The sequence below is a fragment of the Coffea eugenioides genome, chromosome 2 (assembly GCF_003713205.1).
Source record: "Coffea eugenioides isolate CCC68of chromosome 2, Ceug_1.0, whole genome shotgun sequence".
In the NCBI taxonomy this organism is placed as follows: domain Eukaryota; kingdom Viridiplantae; phylum Streptophyta; class Magnoliopsida; order Gentianales; family Rubiaceae; genus Coffea; species Coffea eugenioides.
The window spans coordinates 10518498-10542795 of record NC_040036.1 but is presented as its reverse complement, the minus strand read 5'-3'; the positions used below and the strand labels follow the sequence as shown (position 1 = coordinate 10542795).

General features: G+C 39.4%; 4 protein-coding genes across 4 annotated transcripts; 1 reads left to right on the top strand and 3 right to left on the bottom strand.

Annotated features, from left to right (window-relative positions):
• Positions 1 to 305: 305 nt before the first annotated feature.
• Positions 306 to 1539, top strand: LOC113762773 (probable acetyltransferase NATA1-like). Its single transcript, XM_027306366.1, has one exon. The coding sequence runs from the start codon at positions 484 to 486 to the stop codon at positions 1207 to 1209; it is 726 nt and encodes a 241-aa protein (XP_027162167.1). The 5' UTR covers positions 306 to 483; the 3' UTR covers positions 1210 to 1539.
• Positions 1540 to 2855: 1316 nt separating this feature from the next.
• Positions 2856 to 3852, bottom strand: LOC113761981 (probable acetyltransferase NATA1-like). Its single transcript, XM_027305200.1, has one exon. It carries the CDS (start codon positions 3756 to 3758, stop codon positions 3042 to 3044), a length of 717 nt encoding a protein of 238 aa, XP_027161001.1. The 5' UTR covers positions 3759 to 3852; the 3' UTR covers positions 2856 to 3041.
• Positions 3853 to 5097: 1245 nt separating this feature from the next.
• LOC113761530 (splicing factor ESS-2 homolog) lies at positions 5098 to 7060 on the bottom strand. The gene has a single exon (XM_027304555.1). The coding sequence runs from the start codon at positions 6862 to 6864 to the stop codon at positions 5263 to 5265; it is 1602 nt and encodes a 533-aa protein (XP_027160356.1). The 5' UTR covers positions 6865 to 7060; the 3' UTR covers positions 5098 to 5262.
• Positions 7061 to 8305: 1245 nt separating this feature from the next.
• LOC113763268 lies at positions 8306 to 23669 on the bottom strand. Its single transcript, XM_027307028.1, has 13 exons — positions 22476 to 23669; positions 21666 to 22401; positions 19918 to 20383; positions 18698 to 18870; positions 15222 to 18572; positions 14795 to 15007; positions 14305 to 14508; positions 13932 to 14135; positions 12886 to 13044; positions 12000 to 12350; positions 9753 to 10182; positions 8926 to 9016; positions 8306 to 8808 (listed from the first exon to the last, which is right to left on the bottom strand). Exons 1-13 carry the CDS (start codon positions 23597 to 23599, stop codon positions 8604 to 8606), a joined length of 7707 nt encoding a protein of 2568 aa, XP_027162829.1. The 5' UTR covers positions 23600 to 23669; the 3' UTR covers positions 8306 to 8603.
• Positions 23670 to 24298: the final 629 nt, after the last annotated feature.

The following is a 24298-nucleotide window of genomic DNA, read 5'->3' as shown; positions in this document are numbered from 1 at the left end:
TAGAATATGACTTTGAGGTGATTTAATTTACTTTGCTTAAAACAAAATACATCTTGGTTTGATTTAAAAGGGTTCAACGTTCCAAAACTTCATACTCACCTGTCAAAACAGTCCATTCAATGCTGCTGCCAAATGCTGATGAAGTACGTAGTCGTAAAGTTCAGATGTGGCTGCTCTCAAAACTTGAATCATATCTCTTCGAAATTGTCCCGAAGGTCACTCTGGCTGCTGCAACGAAGTTTGAATGCAACAGATTAGTCCTACTTGTTTTCTTCATTCCGGGCTTGAAATTGGAAGCAAGTTGATTTGGTTGTATTATTACTATTATTGTATAAAATACTCCAATCCAATCATGCAAAAACTTTGGAAGGGGATTATTAGGTAATTGTTTAAAGTCTAAAGGGCAACTTCCCAACCACGCTTCTTTAATCTGATTTATTTTACCACCACTTCCAAACAAACAAAAAGCAAAAAAAAAAAAGCATGGCAGCAGCAGCTCCGCAGCCGCCACCGCCGCCATTCCTGGCCACAATACCCGAAAATACGGTCCCTGAAACCGCCCCATTCCGGCACCCATTGTATGCCCGCATCCGTTTAGCCACCATTTTAGACGTCCCCCACATCCATAAGCTCATCCACCAGCTCGCAACCTTCGAACGCCTCGCCCACCAGTGCACCGCCACCGAAGCCTCTCTCGCCGCCACTCTCTTCCCTTCCCCGAACCCACCTCCGCCCTTCACTTCCTTCAACGTTTTCATCCTCGAAGTCTCCCCTGACCCCTTCCCACCACCTGCTCCACAGGAGGACACGACTAACTCTTCCCCGTTGCTCAAAACTTTGCATCTGGACCTCCCGATTGAAGACTCGGAGAAGGAAATTTTCCGGTCCGAAATCGGAGGCGACGTCGTCGTGGCAGGATTCGTGCTGTTCTTCCCAAAGTACTCGACGTATCTGGCGAAACCCGGGTTTCACATAGAGGATTTGTTCGTGAGGGAGCCTTATAGGAAGCATGGATTCGGGAAAATGCTGATAACGGCGGTGGCGGGGCAGGCGGTGAAGATGGGTTACGGGATGGTTGAATGGGTGGTGCTGGATTGGAATGTGAATGCTATTCAATTTTACGAGCGAATCGGCACAAAAGTTTATCAGGACAAGAGGATTTGTAGGTTGACTGGAGAGGACCTTGACGTCGAGGGGTCTGCCAAATGAGTCCATTTCATTTTGTTTCTAACCAGGAGTCATATGGGATGGCATTGGCAGCATGAAGCTCCGTCGTCTCCTATGAAACAATAATGTATGTCGTTAGTTACTTTCATCGAGGATTTTGATATCCTGTTACAGTGAAGAAGAAGAAGCCAATTTGCCTTGTACAAGATCAAATTAGGCCATCTCAGCAGCCTGAGGGGGGGAGATCTTTCTTCTGATCACCCCTAACCATAATTATTATTAGTAGGAAGAAGAGTCAAAAAAAAAAAAGGCTTCTTTTTGGTAATTCTAGAGAAGCTTGGCCATAAACCGCTATTTATGTAATCTCTTCAAAGACGCTATCGAATTGCCTTGATGTTTTTGTTCCTTCCTATTTAATCATCCATTGCTTAATTAATGGTATTTCTGGATTGCCAACACTAATCATCATGTTTCGGAGACGAACAAAAGAGAGCTCACATCGATAAAAGAGAGGAGCACTATTTACAAGCTTTTGAGGTTAAAGCCTTAAAGGAGAGAGAAATGCAGCAACTGAGAGCTTTTGGGGTGCTGCAAATTATTAGGGGTGGCAATCGATCCGTTTTGGGTTGGCGGGTCGAGTTGACCCGAAAATTTCGGGTTGGCGGGTCAACCCGAAATGACCCGAAACTTAATTTTAATTTATTAATTTACCATTGTAATTTCTAATATAATCAATTTTGTGTAAGACTAATTACATAATCAAGTAATAAAAATTTAAATAAATAATCCCAAACCAAATCTAAAATAAATTAAAACACCATAAAAGTATTTTATCCCAAATCAAATATAAAATAAATTAAAATAGTATAAAAGTAAAAAATAATATAATACATTATTTATCCAAATATAATAATTTCAACTTCACACAAGTTAAATAAATTCATTTAAGATTAAGTGATTAATGCCTTTGGAAAAAAAGAATAACTTAGTTTAGTTAGAAAAAATAATTTTTATGTTAATTAAATTATTTTTAATTCGTAAACGGGTTATCGGGTCATATCAGGTCACCAACGGGTTGACCCAAAATTTGATCCGTTTTTTTCGGGTCCATCGGGTTCGACCAAATTTTGACCCGAACTCGCAAAATCTCAACCCAAATCCATTAATTTCGTATTAGATTCGTGTCGTATTTTCGGATCGTGTCGAAAATTGTCACCCCTAGCTGCAACGATGCTTGCGCTTGGTACAATTGTCAATCAGCACTATGAAATTCAAGAATCTTAACGCCGACGGCAATAATAATAATATTACTATATTAGAGAGGAGACAGCAAATCACATCAGATAAATTAAAAGAATCCTCGTACAAAGCTTTCTCGTCTTTCTAAAGACAGATCAGACATCTCCCGACTCTTCTAGTTCCATCTCCCAATTATCGCATACTACTATAAAGATTGTTATTAATTCCTTCCTACACAGTACACAGCACACCCATCCATCTTCTTTATTCCATGGAAATTGATGTTTTATCCTGGCAGGGCTTCCCCCATCTTTTAATCCAGCTGCACCTTTCTTCATACAAAATGCTTGCTTGCTGACTAACTAGTATGTATCGTATAGGTATATTTTTTTGTTTTACCAGACATGGGCAGTAATGCACATAAAAAACCATTGGAAAAACTTCCGAGATTGAAAAAGGGGAATTGCATTTTAATTAAACCTTTTTTTCAGATATCAGAAACATAAAAGTCGTCATCATCATTGATCATACTCGTACAAACCCGAAACGGGAGAAACAAACAGCGCAAAACAAAAGGAGAAAACTAATAAAATTCCAAAAGATGGATTGGAAACATGGGATAATTTATCAAAAGATTAGATGTTAAGATGAGCAAAAGCCTCGAGGGCATCTCCGGTCAACCTACAAACCCTCCAGTCCGGCTGGATTTTTGCACCCATTTGCTCGTAAAACTGAATAGCATTCACATTCCAATCCAGCACCACCCACTCCACCCTCCCGTATCCCATCTTAGCCGCCTGCGCCGCCACAGCCGTAAATAGCATTCGTCCGAACCCTTTCTTCCGATATGGCTCCCTCACGAACAAATCCTCAATATAGAACCCGGGTTTCGCCAGAAACGTCGAATAGTTGGGGAAAAACAGCACAAACCCCGCCACAACGACGTCGCCTCCGATTTCGGATCGGAAAATGTCCTTCTCTGAGTCCTCAATGGGGAGGTCCAGATGGAAAGTTTTGAGAATAGGGGAAAAATTAGAGGGGTCCTGAGGAGTGGGTGGAAAGGGGTCAGGGGAGACTTCAAGGATGAAAACGGTGAAGGAAGTGAAGGGTGGAGGTGGGCTTGGGGAAGGGAAGAGAGTGAACGCGAGAGAGGCTTCGGTGGCGGAGAATTGATCGGTCAGGCGCTCGTAGGTGGCCATTTGGTGGATGAGCTTATGGAGTTGGGGGACATCGAAAATGGTGCCTAACCGGATGCGGGCAAAGAGTGGGTGGCGGGGCGGGTCGGTTTCTGGAACGATGGTCTCGGGAATGGCAGCAGGGGAGGGAGGTGGTGGCGGTGCTGCCGCTGCCATTTCTTTCTTATTACTATTTACTTTTTCGAGTTCAGAGAAAATGGAAGAGTCACACTGCGAGCTCTGTGCTGTGCGGTTTTTCGTGGGATTAGAGGTTTTGTAGTTACTTTGAGGGGTTTTTGCAGGCATATATGTAAACTTTGAGAACTTGAAATTGCTATTTTATTCCCTTGGGGACATTTTTGGATTTTCATTCATCTCCTTAGGTCCAATTTTGGGTTGATTAGTTATCGAATCAAGAACCAAGCAAATCAAGATCAAACAAACTCTTATCAAACTGAGTCCAATTCGATATCGAATAATTTAATTTATTTTTTAATCCTGTTAATATATAGTGTCTAATGATAATCTTATCAAATTGAGCTTCATTTTAAATATAGAATAATTTAATTCATCTTTCAATCATATCCATATATAGAGTGTTGCATCCATACTAGAGTAATCGCCAAAGGCCTTGTTTGGACAGCCATTTTCTGCCGAAAAATTGCGTCATTTCCGTAATCACATTTCTCTATTACATTTTTTCCTCACATACATCAAATCGCTATAGTAATTTTTCTACAAAAAATCCTAGAAAATGCAATCCAAGCACAATTTTAAACCATTTGGAAGTTCGAAAAAGCAACTCTGTCCCGTATTTCACCATGAAACTTTCACTTTATTATAGTGGAGTTCTCCAAATCCTACCAATCAAATATTCCTACAAACCAGGCATTGGCCAGGTCTAACAATGTGGATTTAGCTTAGACCCTTTAACAGGGTATTGGCAGATTTATTCCAGAAAAATATGCACAGGCAGGTTTCTTATGCAAAGAATTGGCAAGGATTTAAAGGGGGGAAAAAAAGGCCCTACTCCTACAATACTGCAGCCGCTGCTAGAGTTTCTCCTACCCAGGACCAGACGACATAAATGTCGCTTAGGGGGCTGGATACCATCTACTCTTTTCAAGAGTTTTTTTTTTTTTTTCCTAACATCACTACACTTCTATTTCCCTCCAAGTCACTGAAGTCAGTGAGCTTTAAGTTCTCCAAAGACATATAGTATTAAGATTTAGCTCTGCTCTTTCTGAGAAAGAACAACCATTTCCTTGTAAGACAAATGGAGCAAACCTAAATTCCCCGTGTGGTGAATCTTTTTAAAGTGGTGCGTCCAAACGAAATGGAGGAAACAAAACCTTCTGCAGCAACTTCACAGGACCCATAACAAGAACTTGTTGCTATTTTACAAGTTACACATATACCTCACTTGCCTCGTGGGGTGAATCTTCTTAGTTACGTGAAACAAAATGGTAAGGACACACGGACATTTCAAAAAATGGACAAAAAATAAAATGGAGTATGGAAAATAGAAAATGAAACAATAAGATGATCCTCGAAGCAGTGTAATAAATTCTGCCAAAACAGATAATAGCAACTCTCACTTTTTCATCAAACTGATACATTCCCCGGCTATTGTACAGGAAAATACCATTGGTAATACAATGGAAAAGCCACCTGCAAACAATTACAGAGGAGGATTAGAGCCCTCTCTTGCTGAAGGTGACCTGGACCCTGTGCTATCCCTGCCAAACCTTGACATACTCCTCCCACTTTTAGGAGTGCCCATGCCTGGACTTGAACCCCGATAACTTGCTCGGAGGGATTCATCAACAGCATGAGAAGATTTTGCAATTGCGTTTCGCACAAATTTTTGAGCAGCAGGAGAGAGAGTTCGTGCACTGGGACTAGCACTTCCCCCTCTAACTGGTGAGGGCAGCGGTGGTTTCTGAAACATTTTTGACCTCTCCCTCAACTTACGGGCAGCCTCCCTAGACAAAGAGTGAGCCTTAACATCCCTTGAAGGTGCCATTGGGATCTTAAACTGTGGCCCATCTCCGCTACCGCCAATATCAATAGGCGTATCCTCTGACTCCAACCTCAATGGCGTACCTTCAATTTCACCCCATGTTATAAATGGCGACTCATCCACACCCGGAGCAGGCGATGGAGTCCTAACGAAACTGTAACCATTCTCTGCCTTCTTCCCCGACTCAACATAAAATGGATTGGGCGTCTTCCTCAAATCTTCCAAATCATACTTCTTCACCTTATCGCCATCCCTAACAGACAGAGGAAATGGCGTGGCCCCAGCAACCGGGGTATAAAGCACCTCAACCGCATCATCTTCTTTCTTGTAATTGACCACTTTACCCCGGAACCTCGTGTTAGTCCTGTTAATCTCCTTGGTCAATCCCTTGAGCCTCTCAGCCATCTCCTCCTCCGTCAAGGGGGCTTCACCCCTATCCGCTGGATGATACATCAACAAATTCTTGGCAGTGTACTTCCACCCTTCCAACGTAGCCACAGGCTGATCAGACGTTCCAAACCCATCCGTTGCAACGCGCTCCCTCTTCGCACCCTCAATCAACTTCACATCCCCTTCCTTTTCGCCTTCCAACAAGAACCCAAACCTCTCCTTCCTCTTCCTATTTACTTTCTCCATAATCTTGGAAAAACTCTCGTTATCCTCACTCGTATACCTCCTGAAGAACTCATCTAACGTCAACGAAGTATCCACCTCGCCCTCCCCATCACTCCCATCACCCAAACGTTCGCCAATCGTGGTCCTATCGCTCCCTACCCCGGGACCAGGGGTGGTTCTATGCTCGTTGAACTTTCCAGCACTATTTTCATCAAAACCAAAAGGGGTAAAACTAGAATTTCTGAAAAAAGTGGAACCAGGGGTTAGGGTGTGCGTCCGTGATTTAGTACTAGTACCTGGATCAATCGAGGATTCCCCGGCGCTGCCGCGGCGGCGTTCGAGGATTTTCAACTGGGCATCTCGGATTAGAACCGGGTCGCCAGAGCGGACGGCTTCGAGCCAATCGAGACGGTCCCGGAGCTTGGGGATATCGGGGAAAAAATCGCGTTCGATGATTTTCTCAATGGCGGCGACGTAGGAATCTTCATCGAGGACTTTCGGTCGCTTTGGCTGCCTGATTGAAGGAGCAGAAGTAGGAGCTGTAGTAGTTGTGGCAGTGCTATTATCACTAACGGAACTGGGGGTTTCCGGTGCCGGTGATGGGGAAGGGAGGTGGCGAGGGGAGTGGCCGGGCGATAAAAGCATGGTGGTGGCGGCGGAATGGAATTGGTAGAGACAGTGAGGGAATTAGGGATTTGGTGGGAATTGGGGAAATTGTATTAACTGCAGAATTGAAAGGATTTGAGCCCCAGGATTGCGAGTTCCAACCCAACCGACTTCCAAGTTCCAAGTGGTGGGGTGGGGCTCGTAGTCGTGGCAACTGCCAAGCCCTGCTTTACGACGGCGTCTTACAGCTTTAGTCCGTTCCCACAGAATGACCTGTATTTTTCTATTTCTTCTTGTTTAAAAAAAAAAATTAGTGGTAAAAATGGTAGTATAATAGAAGTGGAATTTTCAAACTCCGACGTGAAAATCTCTACAATTACAATTATAAGAGACTATAAAAAGTTGCAAAATATGCATTGGACAATTTTACGGATTTGGAATGGATGGAGTCAATCCCAGTGTGAGACTAGTCTCACAGGCTGTATGGCATAGAAACTTTGGATACCAATGGATGTTGGTGCAAGTGAAAGGGGGTTGCATCCCTTAATCATGAGGTTTTGGGTTCGAAATTCATGGGAATAGAAAAAATAACGTTGGGAAAACTTCCTTCTACAAGGGGTCTGATCCGACTCGAGCAAGATTAGTCGCAAACAGCAAGATTAGTCGCAAACAGCAAGATTAGTCGCAAACCGTAAAACGGATGCGGACACCTATGAATTATACCTAAAAAAAATAGAAATTTTGGATATTTGCTCATTACAAGTGTAGATGTTTATATTGTCTTGATAAATTTCAGTTGCCATTTTGACAAAAAATATATATATATATAAAAATAAAGCGAGTAAAAAAGTACTAACAGAACTCTACAATTAAAGGAAAAAAAGAAAAAGAAAAAGGTTGAACTGTTTTTTCTCCGCACTCTTTTCATCCCCCATTCCCATTGCCAGACTTGGTATTTAAACTCTGAATTTGACTAGGAGATCAGTCTTCATTTGGTCACTAGACCAACTAGTTGAACAAATACAATTAAATTTTAGATTTATTGTTATTGAATTTTTTAAAAAAAAAAGAACTTGGGCCGAGTTAGCGACATACTACTTTTCGGTTATGAATCTCGTTTTCTGATTTCGAGTCTTGAAAGTATTCCTAATGGCACTTCCTTGAACTTCTAACCCATGCATCATGCTTTCCAAACCTTAATCAAAGTATGGCTGGACAGGAATTGGTCAAAAAATGGCAACCTCCTGAAACAGAATCACTGGAGATGCAGCTTGGACAGAAGAACCAGGAACCGGTATTCTGGTCAGAAATGACGAAGGAGAAATCATGGTTGCAATGGCTGAAGGGATTGGCAAGATCATGTCTATTGCGTTAGCAGAACTGGCTGCAACAAGTACTGGTTTGCAGTGGGCAAATGCTGCGTTAAGCACTGGTTGCATTAATGTAAATGCTGCTTTTTGTGATATGAACGGGTAAAAAGTTTCTTTTTCCCTCAAAAAGAGAAAAACCTTAATCATCTTTTTTTCTCAAAAACCAAGCAAGGCCTGCGTATGCATGTTTAAGCCTTGTTAATAAATTAGCCAACTATAAAAACAGGGAATAATAATGAGTGCCTGTTACTCCCCTACACAAGCTAATCTAACTAACGTTACAGAGAAGCACGGATTAACAACAGGACCACCTGCTGTTGTGCTACACTCTCTACTCCAACTAAATGCATGCGCATGCAAAACATTTGAACCGAATAACAATGGACCTGTAAATTATGAGCAGAGACGTCAGTGAGGCTCAATGATACTTCTTTCCCATTTGAATACATCAAAATTTTCCACATCTTGCAGTGAAAGAAATTGCGAACATAGAGAATTATTTCCAAGTTTCTTCAAAATCAACACCAGGAGCTTTTGGCACGCATGAATTTCTTCCAATTTCTCTACTGCAGCACGCTTCAAGGAAAGATCTCTCCAAGGCTGGTAGTATGACCTGTACAAGCAGATTGATGATGGAAAAAGCAGCACAACCAAATGAATATCTGCTATTCTGTAGGTTGCAGAATTGGGCAAAAGTGAGAGGAAATGTAAGAGAATAAAACAATGTTACCATCTCCACGAAGGATTAGCTTCAGCTGGGCTGTGTATCTTCTGGCAGAGTGATACCCAAGGACTACCATCGCTATGTCGAGAGTCTGAATCTGACAAACAACACGACAAAAAGCAAAGACTTAGAACTATTATCAACTTGTAGTGCCAGGCTAGAAAAACGACCACTTAAAATTGGGTAATTTTGAGAGCCTTCACAGTAAATTGGGCTGCAAATCCCTAAATGTAGGACCTCAAATCACAGTTCATTCGCAAGCAAATTTCTAAGTTAAAGAACTTGATGAAAGAGCTTCAGGATATAGCATCCAAATTGGACTTTACACATGTTAGGAACTTCCAGCATTGTAATTGCACTAAGCTGAATATTTATTTAATCGACTGAACCAGGTCACAAGAAAGGTATTAAGCGTCAGCAGCAACTTTCCAAAAAAAATTTTTCTTTTTGACTGAACCAGGTCACATGAGAGGTAGTAAGAGTCAGAACCCCGGTACCACCAAAAGCAGGAAAGTTTAATCCCAGGACTTGTTTTCCCACATAAATAAAAATCCCATTTCATGTCAGCAAAATGCCCACTTTACATGGAACTAAAGCATGGAAAGGAAAACAATTCCTGAGACCGCAGGTTCAAGCAAAAGCACTGGAAATCAATACATTAACATTCCTCCTTAAAGACACTAGCAGGCAAGAAGCAAGGTTTTGTTCCTCTAAACTTTTAATTATATATACAAGCAGATGTCATGTCAATGGGAAAAACAACCAACGTTATAAGATAGAAATTTATAGACGCAAAACTGTCTAATACTAATTCATGCAAGAATAGACTAAACCTGATGAGGAGGGACCAGAAAATAACAGGAGAGAAAGTGCAGCAACAACTGATGGAAGAAAATTCCACTTTATGCCTGCAAGCTGCTGTAGGTAAAAAATTGATACAGCTAGTATCTCTTTGCTGCCAAAATTCTCCTGGTTTTCTCCACATTCCTTCACACAATAGTCCATGATACAATGCAGATTATCAAGCTTTAATATTTCAGAAGAACTAGTGGAATTCAAATCACTCAATTTCCATGAAAGCCTTCCAAGAATCACTGAGGCAGTCAGCCATCTTAAAAGCTTTGATACAAGATCCTCTTCAGATTGTTCTGAAAATCTCAAGGCATTGCTATACATTGCTTCAGATTCAGGCACCTCCATCAAGTTTGACTGCACAGCAGTTGATATTGCCCAGCTAACAAACTTCAAAAGCTTATTTTTATCCTACAAGCACATCGAAGTAATAGGTCATCTTAAGGAATAGAAAAAGATAAGCAGGGTCTAATCACAAATATGAGAAGTTGATGGTTGAACTCTTATGTCTTGTTCACTACATATAGAGTTTCATGAGGTAAAGCACTTGTGAAGTGCCATTGCTCATCTTTCTCAATCATCACCAGCTAGCTAGTAATGCCAATCACAGTCTCATGATATACTATAAGGACTTGAAATAATTGACCTAGTAAATCAATGCATACATGTGCATGTGGAAAATCCATACATGGGAAATTCCAATTCTGTACAATGAACTCAATCAACTTTTTACATCAGAATTTTTACACAATCTCAGCCACTTACAGACCATGTCATAGTCAAAAAACATTGACATTTCTGTACATGTGCATGGTTTGACAAAAGAAGCTGGTGTTCAAATTCAACCACCACAATAGCAAAGGATATGCAATTTGTCTACTACAATACAATTGCATCACATCATTCTCAAAATTTTAAGGGGCCCAAACAATTTTTCACATCAGACAATCTAGATATAATCAGCCACTTAGAGATCATGTCACAGTCAAAAACATTGACACTTCCGTACATATGCATGATTTGACAACAGATGTTGATATTCAAATTTATCTACCACAATAGCAAAGGATATGCAATTACTCTAGCGCAATACAATTGCATGACATCATTCTCAAAATTCTAAGGGGACCTGCAATAGCTTCACACTTTAGGATTCATTTTCAAGAAATTCAACTTCAGAAGGCTTCAACAGCAGAACAAAAGTCTGATTCAAAATCCAACAATTTCTTGGAAATGTGGGAGGAATTCTTAAATTGCCCAAGATATACAATGGACTGTTTCACTGTGCCCAAAAAAAAAAATCTTAGTTTAAGCCACTACTTGTGCGATTTATACCAGCTATTCCATCTGGCTATAAGAGTAGGAAAACCATTTAAAAAAGACATTTAACAGATACTAAAAGCAGTTACCCAAATTTAAGTGCTCCAGCAAACTGTTGAAAAATAATAACAGAAGAAAGTAGCCAACAATCGTTTAGGCAAAGAACTCACACATCTCAGGTAGGCTCAGCAACAAACAGACGCTCTTAACAATCCAAAATTATATGCTTTCAACAGTAAATTTTGACATTGGCAATTCACCAATTCGAAATTGCACAGCGGGTCAACAGGATTTGGTAATTTGAGAAAGAGGATATGTGAAAGGTATTAGACAGAAATGTATTCTCTGTTTCCAAAATGCTTTTAGCTGTGGTCAGTTTACAAGTGGATGGCTGCATTGATCATTTGTTTTGTGGCTCAGATACACCATAGTGCATCAATAGCTGCTTATCCGAAAGCAAAATTTGCTACCAAGTTAGACATGTCAATTTGTCATACAAAATTACCATGCATTAGAATGTAGAAGCAGTCAGTTCAACAAGCTTTTAACTATAATAGCTGGAGATTGACATACTTATTGCAAAATTAAAGATCTTTCATTAAAAAAAATTGATAGAAACCAAACTATTGGTTCACAAAGTAAAAGTTAAGGGTTTCTAAAGTGTATTATATCAAAGTTCACGATGTCCATTCTGCACAAATATATATATATGAACAATGTTTGAAGAGGTGAAGAACATAACAATCTTATAAGATGATGCTTATAGGTTTTCTTGATAACTTTCATGAGGACCATCGAGTTTAACAGAATAATTGCCATGCAAAATTATTGCAAACATGCACATGCACATGCATGCGTGCCCACACGCGCGCACACACACACACATAGAGAGAGAGAGAGAGAGATACCATGTGAAGTATAGAAACTGGAGGAGTACTCATAAGGACAGCTTTCAGTCCAATCTCAGCAGTAGAACTGAAGGTCCCACTGCAACAGACATCAACAGCTTCGTACAAATGGTATAAACCTTCAAAAGATATTGTAAAATGCGGCTGATATACTTTTCTTTTCTGTGAGATCTTCAGGGTTGACATCAATAGTTCTAGAATCAAATCAATGATTCTGGTTTTCTCTTGTATATGTTTAGAACAACCAACTAAGATTCTGTACAGATGAGCTGCAAGTTCAGAAAGCTGCTCTAGGGCATATTTTTGCAACCACTCACTAGTATTTCTAGACATAATAACATCATTGGCTACCTGAAAAAAAGACACACCCCTACATAAGAGGGAAAATGATTTGCATTGAAAGCCATGACTTCAATTATAAAGAGAGATTAAAAGAAATTCAAATAACATATACAAGCCCATTTGTAATCATCTTATTCCACAATGTGAAATTCTAATGCGGATCCCATCTCTGGAGGTTGATATTTGATTTTCAAAAGCAAAAACATATATTTTAACAGAACATGCTTTCTAAAACCGTGTTCATAGTTATAAATGATTAAGGTCATTTCTTTTATGATAGGAAAGGAACTCATAAAATGCTGGAAGGAGCTAGGAGCCAGCTTCTGTTAAAAGCCTAGAGTTTGGAAGAAAACAGAAGACAATGATGTCCGAAGCAAGCTACACACCACCATTAACCCAAAAAGAAAGAGAACAAATTAGGTTCCCATCCCAGAGAAAACAATAAAAGACATGATGCCAAAGTTTTCCAAGACTTATTCATCTTTTGGAGTATACTTAGCAAAATAGTTTGTAAAGAAGAAAGTATAAGAAAAAATGATTATACCTCCAGAACCATAGCTAACTTAGCAAATGAAAAACTTCTCTGGTCCCTGAGTAGAATCCCGTAAAAAGATGCAACATGAGAAGACAGCCAAGAAATTATGCCACAGCGTACAACCAAATGCCATGCAAGCTTATTTATTTTGACGGACTTTTTCACCATCTGCAGAATAAAAAAATAAAATTTAGCTAAACTGATAGTTCTCTAAAGAGAAAGTATCAACTCAGTGATAAGTAGTCTACTGAAGGCCATGAAAATTTCTCCTAGATCAAAATGCCCAGAGTTATAATATAACTAGCAGCTAAAGCACACTAACTAGTTTTCATGATAGTCATCTTCTATAAGCAATGTTAAAGACAGATGAATGTCGACAGAATCAAATCAAACTTCATCTTCTTGTGGTCTAATTATATAAGTATATAAGATGCTAATGCAGTGCAAATTTAAGGGCTGCTGCTGAGCAAAAAGAGAGGAAGAGGAAAAGGAAAGTAAAGAAAGGATAAAGACATTAAAGCTGTGTTCCTCGAGCTTAATTTTATTTCCCATAAACAGATAAGCAAATTTGAGAACTATATTCTTCCTTTTCTCTGAAGAAGCAGAGAAGGGAATTTCATTGTAGGATAATCATTGGCCTTGTGAGGTATGGAATACTTGGCAACAGATGCTTAAGAAGAAAGAAATATAGAGCAAGGGAAAGATAATATGTTTTTTCCAATTCCACTTTCTTTAATCTTTAACGATTAGAAGTATATGCAGTGACATCATAGGGCAGAGATATTATCAATTTACCGTTCTTACTAGTAAAACATGATAAAGCATTATAAAGGTCACACAGGACATAGAACATAAGAACTAATCGACAATGGCCTATCAATTATTTTCAGCTTTTGACGAGAGAATAGGCTGGGTAGTAAAAGACGGTAAACATTTATCAGGAGCAACCCTATCTTATCCAAACCACACCCTCCCACCACCAAACCCCCCCCCCAAAAAAAAAAACAAAGAAAGAAGAAAGAAGCAGCTTATGAGAAAAGATTAACATTGATTACCTCAACGATCAGTTCCTTTGACTCGTCATCGGAAAGAGGAGAGGCATAAAAATTTAAAAGGATCTCAAAAATGGAATTTCTGACAAGTATTTGAGCATCATCATCCATAGTCAGAGATGTGTTTAAAAGCCGAAGCATCCACAACCTTTCTGACTTAAAAGTAACAGAGCTACTCCAGAAGAATTCTTGGAATAATGGTACACCCTTTCACCCAAAGAAAATAAAAATGAGGAACCCTCAACAGAGGTTGAAAAGATATCAAATCAAAAGCATTTGAATCGCTCAATTTATTTGTACAACTCTAGTCCTAAGGTATGCAATATAACAGATATAGACAAAATAACATGGAAAAGCTCTGCAATAGAAGTGATACCTTCATATTAGCACCTGATGACCGCATCAGGCATTTACTTATAGCTGAATAATGATCATGGGAAGAATCTAACAGAACAAAAGAAGCTTCCGCAATGAATACAGCAGTTATGGAAGGAATCCTCTGACACTCTTCTTCTATACCATTTTGCAAGTATGATACTAAGAGCCGGAGTCGCATCACATCCTTCCTCTTGCGACATTTCTGTATCCAACAGTTTAAATTATTCCAAGGATAAAGAATATCATTCAAACTACTATACCTAACACAAGCTTTTCAGGCATTTCTGGAGGCCAAAGAAAATGATTGCTTCTTAGTCACTGTATGTATTCCTCTACTTGGTTTAATGACTCGTACCAAAATTCAAAACAACATAAACACACAATGATACCAATAATTGGCTCATGAATAGAATGCCTTAATTCTATGGGCCTTCCAATATGCAAACAATTACAGACGAAAACAATAACGAAACCAAAACTACTTCTACCTCCACAGCACTCTTAAATCTCACAACAGCCTCATAGCCCAATTTCCTTGTATCAGCATCAGGAGAAGACAAACTGATAAATGTAATTGCAAGCAAACCCAAACTAGCAAACTCCAGGGGCTCAATATACTCCATTGCAAGACTGTGAATTGAAAAACGCAAGATGAAAACTGGATCATAAAGTTGCACCTTCTTAGAATTTGCATTGTAGCCCTGCACAGAAATTATAATCAGATTCACAAAAGACCCACCACTAATCTCTGCAGCCCCCCCCCCCCCCAAACCTGCCAAGGTCACATACAAAAAAAAAGAGGAGGGAAAAAAAGACCAAAGAAACGACAAATATAATATTCATACAGACGTACGGCTAACCTATCCATCAAAACAGTAATATGCTAGGTATACAGTGGTCTAATTCACAATATACCTCATCAGAATCATTTGTTTGGAGCTTGCTCAAGCTCCCATCAGCAAATCTATCATGAGGAAAACAAAGGACTGTCTTTGCACATAATTTGGTGTCAATGGGAAGATTTTCTCTAAATTGAATCCTTCGTCTCTCTCCAACTACTTCATTATCATATGAGTTACTCAAAGAAGATACACTTTGCTTTTGTTCCCTTTCTTGTCTCACCTTCAGAGAAGCAGAGCCCCATAGAAAATCCATTTCAGCAATACCTTCAGAGACTGATTTATCAATAGCCTCAATTTCATTCATGAGGCTATACATTTCCAAATCAATCTCATCCATGGTTGCTCCATAAGAAGACAAAAGCACCAAAACCAATTCCTTCAAATTTAAGCCATTGGATGTTTCAGAATCAAGATAATGTTGCTGACCCAAGATATGTATTAGTACTCTGAGCAACTTAATCAGTTCCAACTTCTTCATGTGAGGCCCAGTTTCATGAGCATCCTTTTTTCCATCAACCGTGTTTTCTTCAGTATGAAGAACAGTAAATAACCTCATAATGCTGGGTGCCGGAGCAAAACTCATACCAAATTGAGTACAAACAGTTGATGAATGGGCAAATAGAATGGTTGGAGCAAATTGAGAGTGAGCAAGTAACAGCTGGAGAATTGAAATGCACAAGAACTTTCCCTCAGATAGTGAAATAAGAACAATTCTAAGCATCCTAATTGTGGTAGGGTCATCAAACCTATGAAGAAGAGAATATTTGGCAAGTTGGTCTAAGAAAGGAAGCGAATGCAATTCAACCAGGCAATCATGCATTTCTCTTACCAATGCTACTATATTCTTAGCAATGAAGATCTCCAAGAATCTAAACAATGACGACCTTATGTTCTCTCCTTGCCTGCATGTATGAAAATTCTCCACAAGACGTTGCCATGAATGGACCAGCATACTTAAAAATCGGATTCTCAAAATGCTAACTTCTGATTCAATTCCTTTTTTCTTTCCATCTTTCACTACAGATTGAAGATTATTATGCTCTGGAAATAACAACATCCAACAGAGGCATATCTTTGCAATAATTTTGTTCACAAAGTTCAAAGACAACTCAAGAGAACAAACACCAATTTCTCTAGCATCGCAGTCCAGAAGATCATTCTGTGCACTCGCATGTGGGCAAACAGAATCAAATGTACTCAATAGCCTTTTCATTTTCACCAAGTGTCCACTCACAGCAAGGTAATGACGCATCAGCAGTACTGCTTTTCCAAGAAGACTGGAAGAGAAAAGGTTAGAAAAATCTTCCATGCATAAAGATGAGCACTCAACAAGTTTTATCTCAAATATCTCTTCCGAAACAAAACTCTTCCAGTTAGAGAAACCACGCAAAAGGATCTTCCAAAAGAAAGAAGAAGTGTTTTCAACATGCTTGCCAAATTGGCCCCCAAATTTCAGAAAATTTGACCTCAAGTATAACAGAACAGTTGGCAGAAGCATCAAGAACTCTTCAGAGTACTGAGGCCGATTGCAGTTTTCTTCCTTGTTGACCTTAAGAGCTTGATTATTACTAATTTTACCAGAAACCAAATGTCCAAATACACAAAGATGCAGGGAGCTCATCTCAGACAGAAGAAACAAGAAGTCACACTTAGTCTTGGTTGTCTTGTCCAAGCAATAAGAAATAAAGTTCACAGGAACACTGGGTAGAAGTCTTGAAGTAGCCATAACAAAAGGTAAGCTGGTCTTCTCCATACATTTATGCATTTTGATGATCTTAACAGCTTTGAATAAACATATATCAGCAACTTCTAGTTGAGTGTGAGTGGCAATCTCAAATATGCTGTTAAAAATTCTCTCAAAAAGGGTAATTTCAAAACTTCTGTTTCCAGTACCCATAAAGAAATTGAATAATGTCCTCTTTGCATGTGGCTCTAACATATATAAAGAAAGAGAATCAAAAGCCCATGAAGCAATTTGTAATCCAACAGACAAACCACATCTTTGACAAGAAATGGAAACTGCAGTATCATTTAGATCAATTCTGGAGAACAACCAGTGCACCAAATTGAGCAACTCAAAGGGACATATGAATTCACTCAGACTATGCAAAGCATACAATGTAGGAATTAGAGGCATCAAATCATCTGTCTTTCTGGAATCTGTGAACCTCGCCTTAAATGTCAAAAATAGCTTCTGCACCAGAGCCTTGAAAGCCTTTGCAATCCGTTCAGTAGAATGATCAACCACAGATGGTGATCTACATTTACTAAATACATGAACCAAAAGCTCAGATGTGGTTCTTCTTAACAACTGCAAAATATGATGATCTATTTTACGAACACCCCGTTCAGCATACTGAAGAAAGGTTTCTGGAGGTTTCATAAAAATCATGTCACCAACATCATTATCGGTATGCAAAGGCCATTCCAGCAATGCAGTGAGTAAAGGGTGGCCAAGAATTATTCCAGCCACTTCTCGAATATGACCAGATGATAAAGGAGGCAAAACACGCGGGGAGCAATCAGGACCAAATTTTTCAACAAATGATTGTTTTACTATGTGCTTTGCAAGAAAACAAGATGATTCACAAAGTTTTTCAAGTTCATCAGATGGTTTGATTCTATAGGCCAATCGCGCTTGAAGCAAGCAAAAGAGAAGACGGCAGAGAGAAGAGACAGAGAAGTCAGGTGTACTCTCAGTGAATTTATCCAGAAGCAAATTCTGCACTTTTGAGTGACCAAGCAAATGCAATCCATCAGTGAAAAAAATAGCTGGAAAGAGCACATGAAAAGGAGCATTCTTTACTAAAAAAGAGAATGCAATAGAAGCAGAATCTGGTGAATCATCAAGCTCATTAGCTATTGTCTGCCCTTCTCCATCATGAACTCCACTTATAACTTTGTCAACTCCAGCAAAGCATATTTTAGGCCATAACTTGAAAACTTCAGCAAAATGACTTGGTTCAAGAAAGAATCTCAACAACAAAATTGAGAAAGGAACCCCAAGCAATTTAGTAGAAGTAGAGATGGTCGATGGGAAATTCTGCAATATCTGATCAGCTGTGGTGCATATCATTGAAAAAGAAAACCCCATAGTAACTCCAAGCAACCCACAATGATCCTTAGTCCTTAAAATCCTATTAACTTCAGAAAGTGTCTCAGAAAATGAACCACCAAGACCAGTAGCTTTCTCTTCAGACATAAAACTGCTATAAATTTGTTGCTGCACGGTATTCCTTGCAAAATATAACAAACTATTCATCGGCATCCATTCACAAGGGCAGAATCCAATCATATCGCAACAACCTTTAAGTCTCTCTGATATCAAAAGCTGCGTCAGGGAACACAAAAGTCCACCTTCAACCTAGCAAAAAAATCAATCAAGTACTTACAGCCAGGTATAGAAGAACCTGAGTTGTCTGCTTTAAACAGTGTATAACAACATAATCACATCTGAGTACCATAAACAATTAAAGATGAACTGCTTACCTGAGTTTCCAGGAGATACTTTAATGTGGTAGAAACATACAATGATATCATTGACTTCTCGGGCAATGTAAAAGAACCAGTTTCAGAGCTAAGTAACCTCAAGCACTTCTCCAGTACACAAACTATGAAAGGGCTAAAATTGGGAAATGTATCTGCAAGAAGCATCATATTAACTCCAGAAGAAAATGCAAAGCCTATTTCGATAGAAATGAAAGGACTACAATGAAGCAGGAAGATTATCCATTGTTACTATGATTATGAGTAAATAATAGCAATAAGTAGATATTGGTAATTATAGTGTCAGATATATTGTTTAGGCAAGACTTACAGCTAAAATAGCTGCAATTTCAGGGGAAACAAGTAACTAAAAGTAATCTAGTTTCATTAGGGATTAATGCATCATCTTTTGACGCAACAATGAGAATCATACACCTGAGTCAGTCAACAGCAGCCTTAAATAAACAGAGAGGGTCTGTGTTTTCCATATAGAACCACTAGTAAACCTTTCACCATGTAAATCCACCAACAAAACCCAAACCTGACATCAATATTGACAAAACCAATTTAAAAAAAAACAGTTCACAGAAGGTGATTTTAACAGCAGACCTCGGAAAGAAAGGGACAATGTAAATATCTTTGATATGTCCTTTAAATTGAATACTAGGGCATCAACAACTCCCAGAATCCGGATAACTTTCAAAATTGCTGGGTCTATCATAAATCAATTGCAGATCAAATTAAATTCCAGACTAATAAGAAAAAACTCTTACAAGGTTCCCAGATGTCAGAAGCACGGAAAGTACAAACACAGGCCGGTTCCAAGAACGGGAAATTGAATCAGTAAAATATTGTGCTAACCAAAGGTAATTCTTAATAACTACCTAGGACTAGGATAAATGTATGTCACTTGACACTAGCAAAGTAAATCTTTTTGGAGTTTTCCTTGACTGTGACAAGGCTGGAAATGCCATGTTAGACAGGTGCAGGCTACTGATCTTGCAGAGAAATTCAAGGCAAGAAACATTGATTTTTTCTCTTATTTCCTTCAAATTGAACCAACTTCAATTTTAATTGATGGATCAGATAGAAAGTATGAAACAGATCCAAAAGATAACAGTGTTATTAGGTAACTATCGCAATAACCCAGACTACATCCAAACTGGAAATAAAACAAATATAATGTGAATTACCTGTAGAAACCTCTAAATCACGGATATAGCCCCTTAAGAGATCCAAATATTTGAACAAGTTGTTCCCAGTAGTAGAAACTGCATCGCAAAGAAAAGAGATGACAACTGAAGACAACTTTTGGAATACTTCAATCCCATGTTTTTGACCATCAATAACCACACTGGTATAGCCAGGTATAAATAGAAACCAAGCAGAAATTTCCCTTGGATTTCTGTCAAATGCACCTGTACTCAACATGGCTGCTTGTGCTAAAGAGTAAGCCTGATCTTTTATGTCTCTTATTGGTGAATACATAAACAAATTGATAAATGAATGAAGATACTTGTACATCAATGGTTGGGTTCTGATGGAAATCTGAGACTTGTTGGACCCAACAACTTGTTCTACAAGCAGTGACAGCATAGACTGCTGCAAAATTGTAGGTAGTGCTAAAGGATTGCTTGGGAGAACTTTAAAGAAGTCAAATGATCCTTCCACAGCAGTAGGCAGAGTCCGCTGCATAAGAGAAAGACAGCACCAATAATTAGGAACAGACCTAAACTCACTTCTTTTCACTTTTTCCAGAGAGGGGTAGTGAGAGCCTATGGGAATTGGAAGGGTGGTTTATCCCTTTTCTTCCAGTAAGACTTTCAATCATAAAGAGACATGCAGTGTGTTTGGATTGTAAATTAATTGAGATACTTTTATTTTTTTGTGATGTGATGCATGTGAGATAAAAAGGTAATTGAGAAGATAAAAAGGTGTATTGGAAATTGTAATGGTGATGTAAACAAATATATTTGAGCAAATAATCTCCTGTCCAAACACACTCGGCTTCTCAAGAACAAGGGATCATAGTGAATGAGCCACAGCTTGGAGTGGTAGACCTAGATCCCTTCTGCCACAAACAACCATCTAAATGTGGCAAACAGAGGTCGAAGACTGTAGATGCTCAGAAATGCCATCTTACTCTTCTGTCTAGTAAGTTTCAAACAATTACTTCAGAGTTCTCCTATAATGCCATAGCATGAGCTAATGCTACATCAAATTCCATTTTCCTAAATTTGAGCTCACTACAAAAGGTAGTATCATTCCAGCAATTACATAATTAATTTCACAATTAAGTATAGTTGTTTGTCGCTAAATTATGCATAAACTGATGTTAATGCATGCAGTTGACTCAGGGCATATGGCTGTTTATTCAGCAATTCATTGTCAGCCTTTTCCTAAGAGTTAACTTGTCCAAAAATCATTGTAATGGTTATGATGTCATTTACATTGAGTAAGTAATGTAACAAAGCAGGGCAGATGCTCTCAGGATATTCATGCTGTAGGTTCAGCCTTTTTAATTTTAAGTTGAGGAAGCTGTTTAATTTCTGTACTCATCTAAATCTATTTGAAACTTTTATTCAAACATTTAAAAACTGAACTTCATTAGCTAGGTATTTCAACTCCGGTCAAGCAACAGACTCATTTAACAATCATATAAAGGAATTTCATCCTCATTTTGTGCTCTTACTGTGTCATGAAAGATGCTTATCTTATCTCTCATGATCATGCAGATCCAAGATTTTCCATATAGAACTTCTTTGCCTAAGAGGCACTACTTGCAGCCAGGACATTAGGGATTGTATTGATTGTTTAGCAGCATTCAAAGGCATTTTCAGGACTTGATAACTTTTGTGAATATTAAACAACAGAACATGTTTCCTAATGTGAGACATTGGTAAGTACGTATTATGTGAATAGTGGATTCCTTTACTGTTCCACTAAAAGCAACAATAAATGAGTATCTTACATGATAAATTCTGAGAACATCAAGCAACTTTGAGTAAAAGTATGTGTCCCCATCTTCAGTTCTGATATCTACACTGGAGCATCCCTGCAAACCCCAAATTTCTAGAACAGGTTTCAGGAGGTCAACTCCACTATTCAGCTGATCCTCAACATCCTCTTCTGACACTCCATCATTCTCAGTCAAAGCCCCTTCAGTGGTTGAACTAACCCCACTGACGAGAATATCCATGTCCTCATCCACGCTATTCATCTTCAACTTCTTCTTCTTGTGCAAATTATGCTCGACTGTAACATCTACATCTGCAGCCCTCTTCATTCTTGATGCAGGACTCTTGCAGTAGCCACTGAGTGAAGAAAGTAGTGATAATAGCACCTGGGGATCAGGAAGTAAAATCTGGACTACATTCTGAACATCTCGCTTGAAAGATGCCCACTTATGCATCACTTGATCACTGGAACTGGACAGATCATTTACAGAGCCAATTAAAAAGTCGAGAAGCTTTAGTTCCTCCGATACAAGCCTCAGAGTTACATGTTTCACAAGAGGATCAGAGTGAAGCAACCCTTTATTCATTACCAATCGGGTGAATGGGCGTGGCCCTATGCACTTCATAATGTCTTGGACTATCAGATTGTCAATGGATGGGGGCTCCTGAGACTGAGAGTTAACATAGGCACATGTAAATCCATCACCAACTGAGGACATGACATCTGCAGCCAGAGAAATAGCAGAAAACCTGCAACTATTTCAGTCGCAACAAAGGAAATAAATCAAATACCCAAAGTCAAGTAAAAAAGCCAAATATCTAACCAGTTAGGTGATGCCAGGTCTTCAAGATTATGAGGGAAGTTCTCCAAGTATGCTGACCCAAAGGCCGGCCTCCCTTTTACAATGGCCAAAAGCAGGTCTTTGTGGTACTCAACCTCTGTGGGTTTGAGCTTCTTCATAAGATCCACTAATCGCTTCACATTTCCCTTCAAAGGATTAGGCTGCCTCTCTAAATCTGGCATCAACCCGTTAGAAGGATCCGTACACACCATTACTAGCACACTATGCGCCACCTCAGCAGCAAGCCCACCATCCTGCCTCCCTGAAATGCTTATCAATTGCTCCAGAGTAGCACTCCCAAACAACACGCTTCTTAGGCCCGGAGGCACCAACGACTCCGGGACAAGTACTCTATTCCGCAACGTCAGAAGAACATAAACCACAATCTCCTCATCATCATTTCCCAACCCACGAAGCACCCCTGAATACATATCCTTCTGCTGCAAAATCCCTCTCAACAGCCGCGGATTCCCCACTTCCAAAAATGACATAGCAAAACCAACAAATTCCTTCCTCGTCAAATACCTCCTCATCCCCTCATTCCCCCTCGCCTTCCACTCAGCAAGCTTGGAGAAATTCCCAGTTTTAAAATCAAAACCCTTTGCCACCTCCCACGCCAAACCCGGCCCACGCCTAACTATAGAAGCCAACAACAACAAGACAGCTTTCTGCCTTTTCGCCACTTTACTGTTCAACTCCTCGTACAAATCCCCCATTTTTCCCTCAGTAATTACTCGCGCAAACTTATCTAAAGCGCTACTAACAAAACTATAATTACTGACATCTTTATCACTATCTTTTCCAAAAGGATATCTGAAAATTGCCGAAACTAATTTCAAACAGTGGGAAAATCCGGGCTTGCCTTGTCGGAGCTCCCAAGCTTGTTGGAGTTCGACGCATTTTGGTGATGATTGGATGTAAAAGGTGAGAAATTGTGGTCCAGAATCGGATTTGAGGATCTTTATGAATTCCTTTGAGGCGTCTGAACAGAGTTTTGATTGCGTAGAAGTTAAGTTCCGCAAAAGTTCTTTAAGCTTGGCCTGGTGAGATGCCGCATTCACGAATTCTAGAGTTTTTGGTTTGTTATCGCCTTCGTCCTCCTCCATCTCGGCGGAAGAACGGCCGACGGAAAGCCAAAAAGACTAGCCTGATTTCCAATTGGACTCTGTTGTTACTCGGCTGACCGGCGGGCATAAACCCTAAACCATAAACCCTTTTTCTTGAGATGACATGACATAAACCTGTAGCTGCTTTAATTCTGAGTTAATTACACGGAGGCCCTTCACGTCTTCTCCAATATCATTCTAATGACTAACTTTTTTGGTCATTCTCAAATCTTTGCCACTTTATCCCTATATTACGGGCCTGTTTGGAATCCGAGTTTTTTGGGAGTTTGTCTAAAACTTTACTGTAGTGCACTGTAGAAGTTTTTGAAAAAATTTTGTAGAAGTTTTTGTAAGGTGAAAATTTTTTTTGTAGAAGTTTTTGTAAGGTGAAAAATTTTGTAGGAGTTTTTGTAAAATGAAAAACTTTTTTGATTCCTTGTCTTTTTTTTTCTTTCTTTTTCTCTTTCTCTTTCTCTTTCTTTTTCTTTTTCTTTTTCTTTCTTTCCTTTTTCTTTTCTTTTCTCTCTTCTCTTCTTCTTCCTTTTTCTTCTTCTTCGTTCTGTGTAGCCTCCCCATTCCCTCCCAGCACCGACCCCCTCTCCCGCCACCCATTTCCACCCTTTCCCCTTCTCCTCCCCTCTGCCCTCCCACTCCCTCCCCCCCCACCCCCCTTTGCCCCCGACCCCTTCCCCCCGCCAC

Excerpts from the sequence above, each read along its gene's own strand:
- LOC113761530 (XM_027304555.1), bottom strand. The coding sequence starts at position 6,864 with ATGCTTTTATCGCCCGGCCACTCCCCTCGCCACCTCCCTTCCCCATCA.
- LOC113762773 (XM_027306366.1), top strand. The coding sequence starts at position 484 with ATGGCAGCAGCAGCTCCGCAGCCGCCACCGCCGCCATTCCTGGCCACA.
- LOC113763268 (XM_027307028.1), bottom strand. The coding sequence starts at position 23,599 with ATGGAGGAGGACGAAGGCGATAACAAACCAAAAACTCTAGAATTCGTG. Across the intron at positions 18,871-19,917 it reads ATATTTGGATCTCTTAAGGG|TTAATATGATGCTTCTTGCA; the intron begins GCTATATCCGTG and ends TTTCTTCTGGAG. Across the intron at positions 13,045-13,931 it reads CAAAGGAACTGATCGTTGAG|ATGGTGAAAAAGTCCGTCAA; the intron begins GTAATCAATGTT and ends TTTATTCTGCAG.
- LOC113761981 (XM_027305200.1), bottom strand. The coding sequence starts at position 3,758 with ATGGCAGCGGCAGCACCGCCACCACCTCCCTCCCCTGCTGCCATTCCC.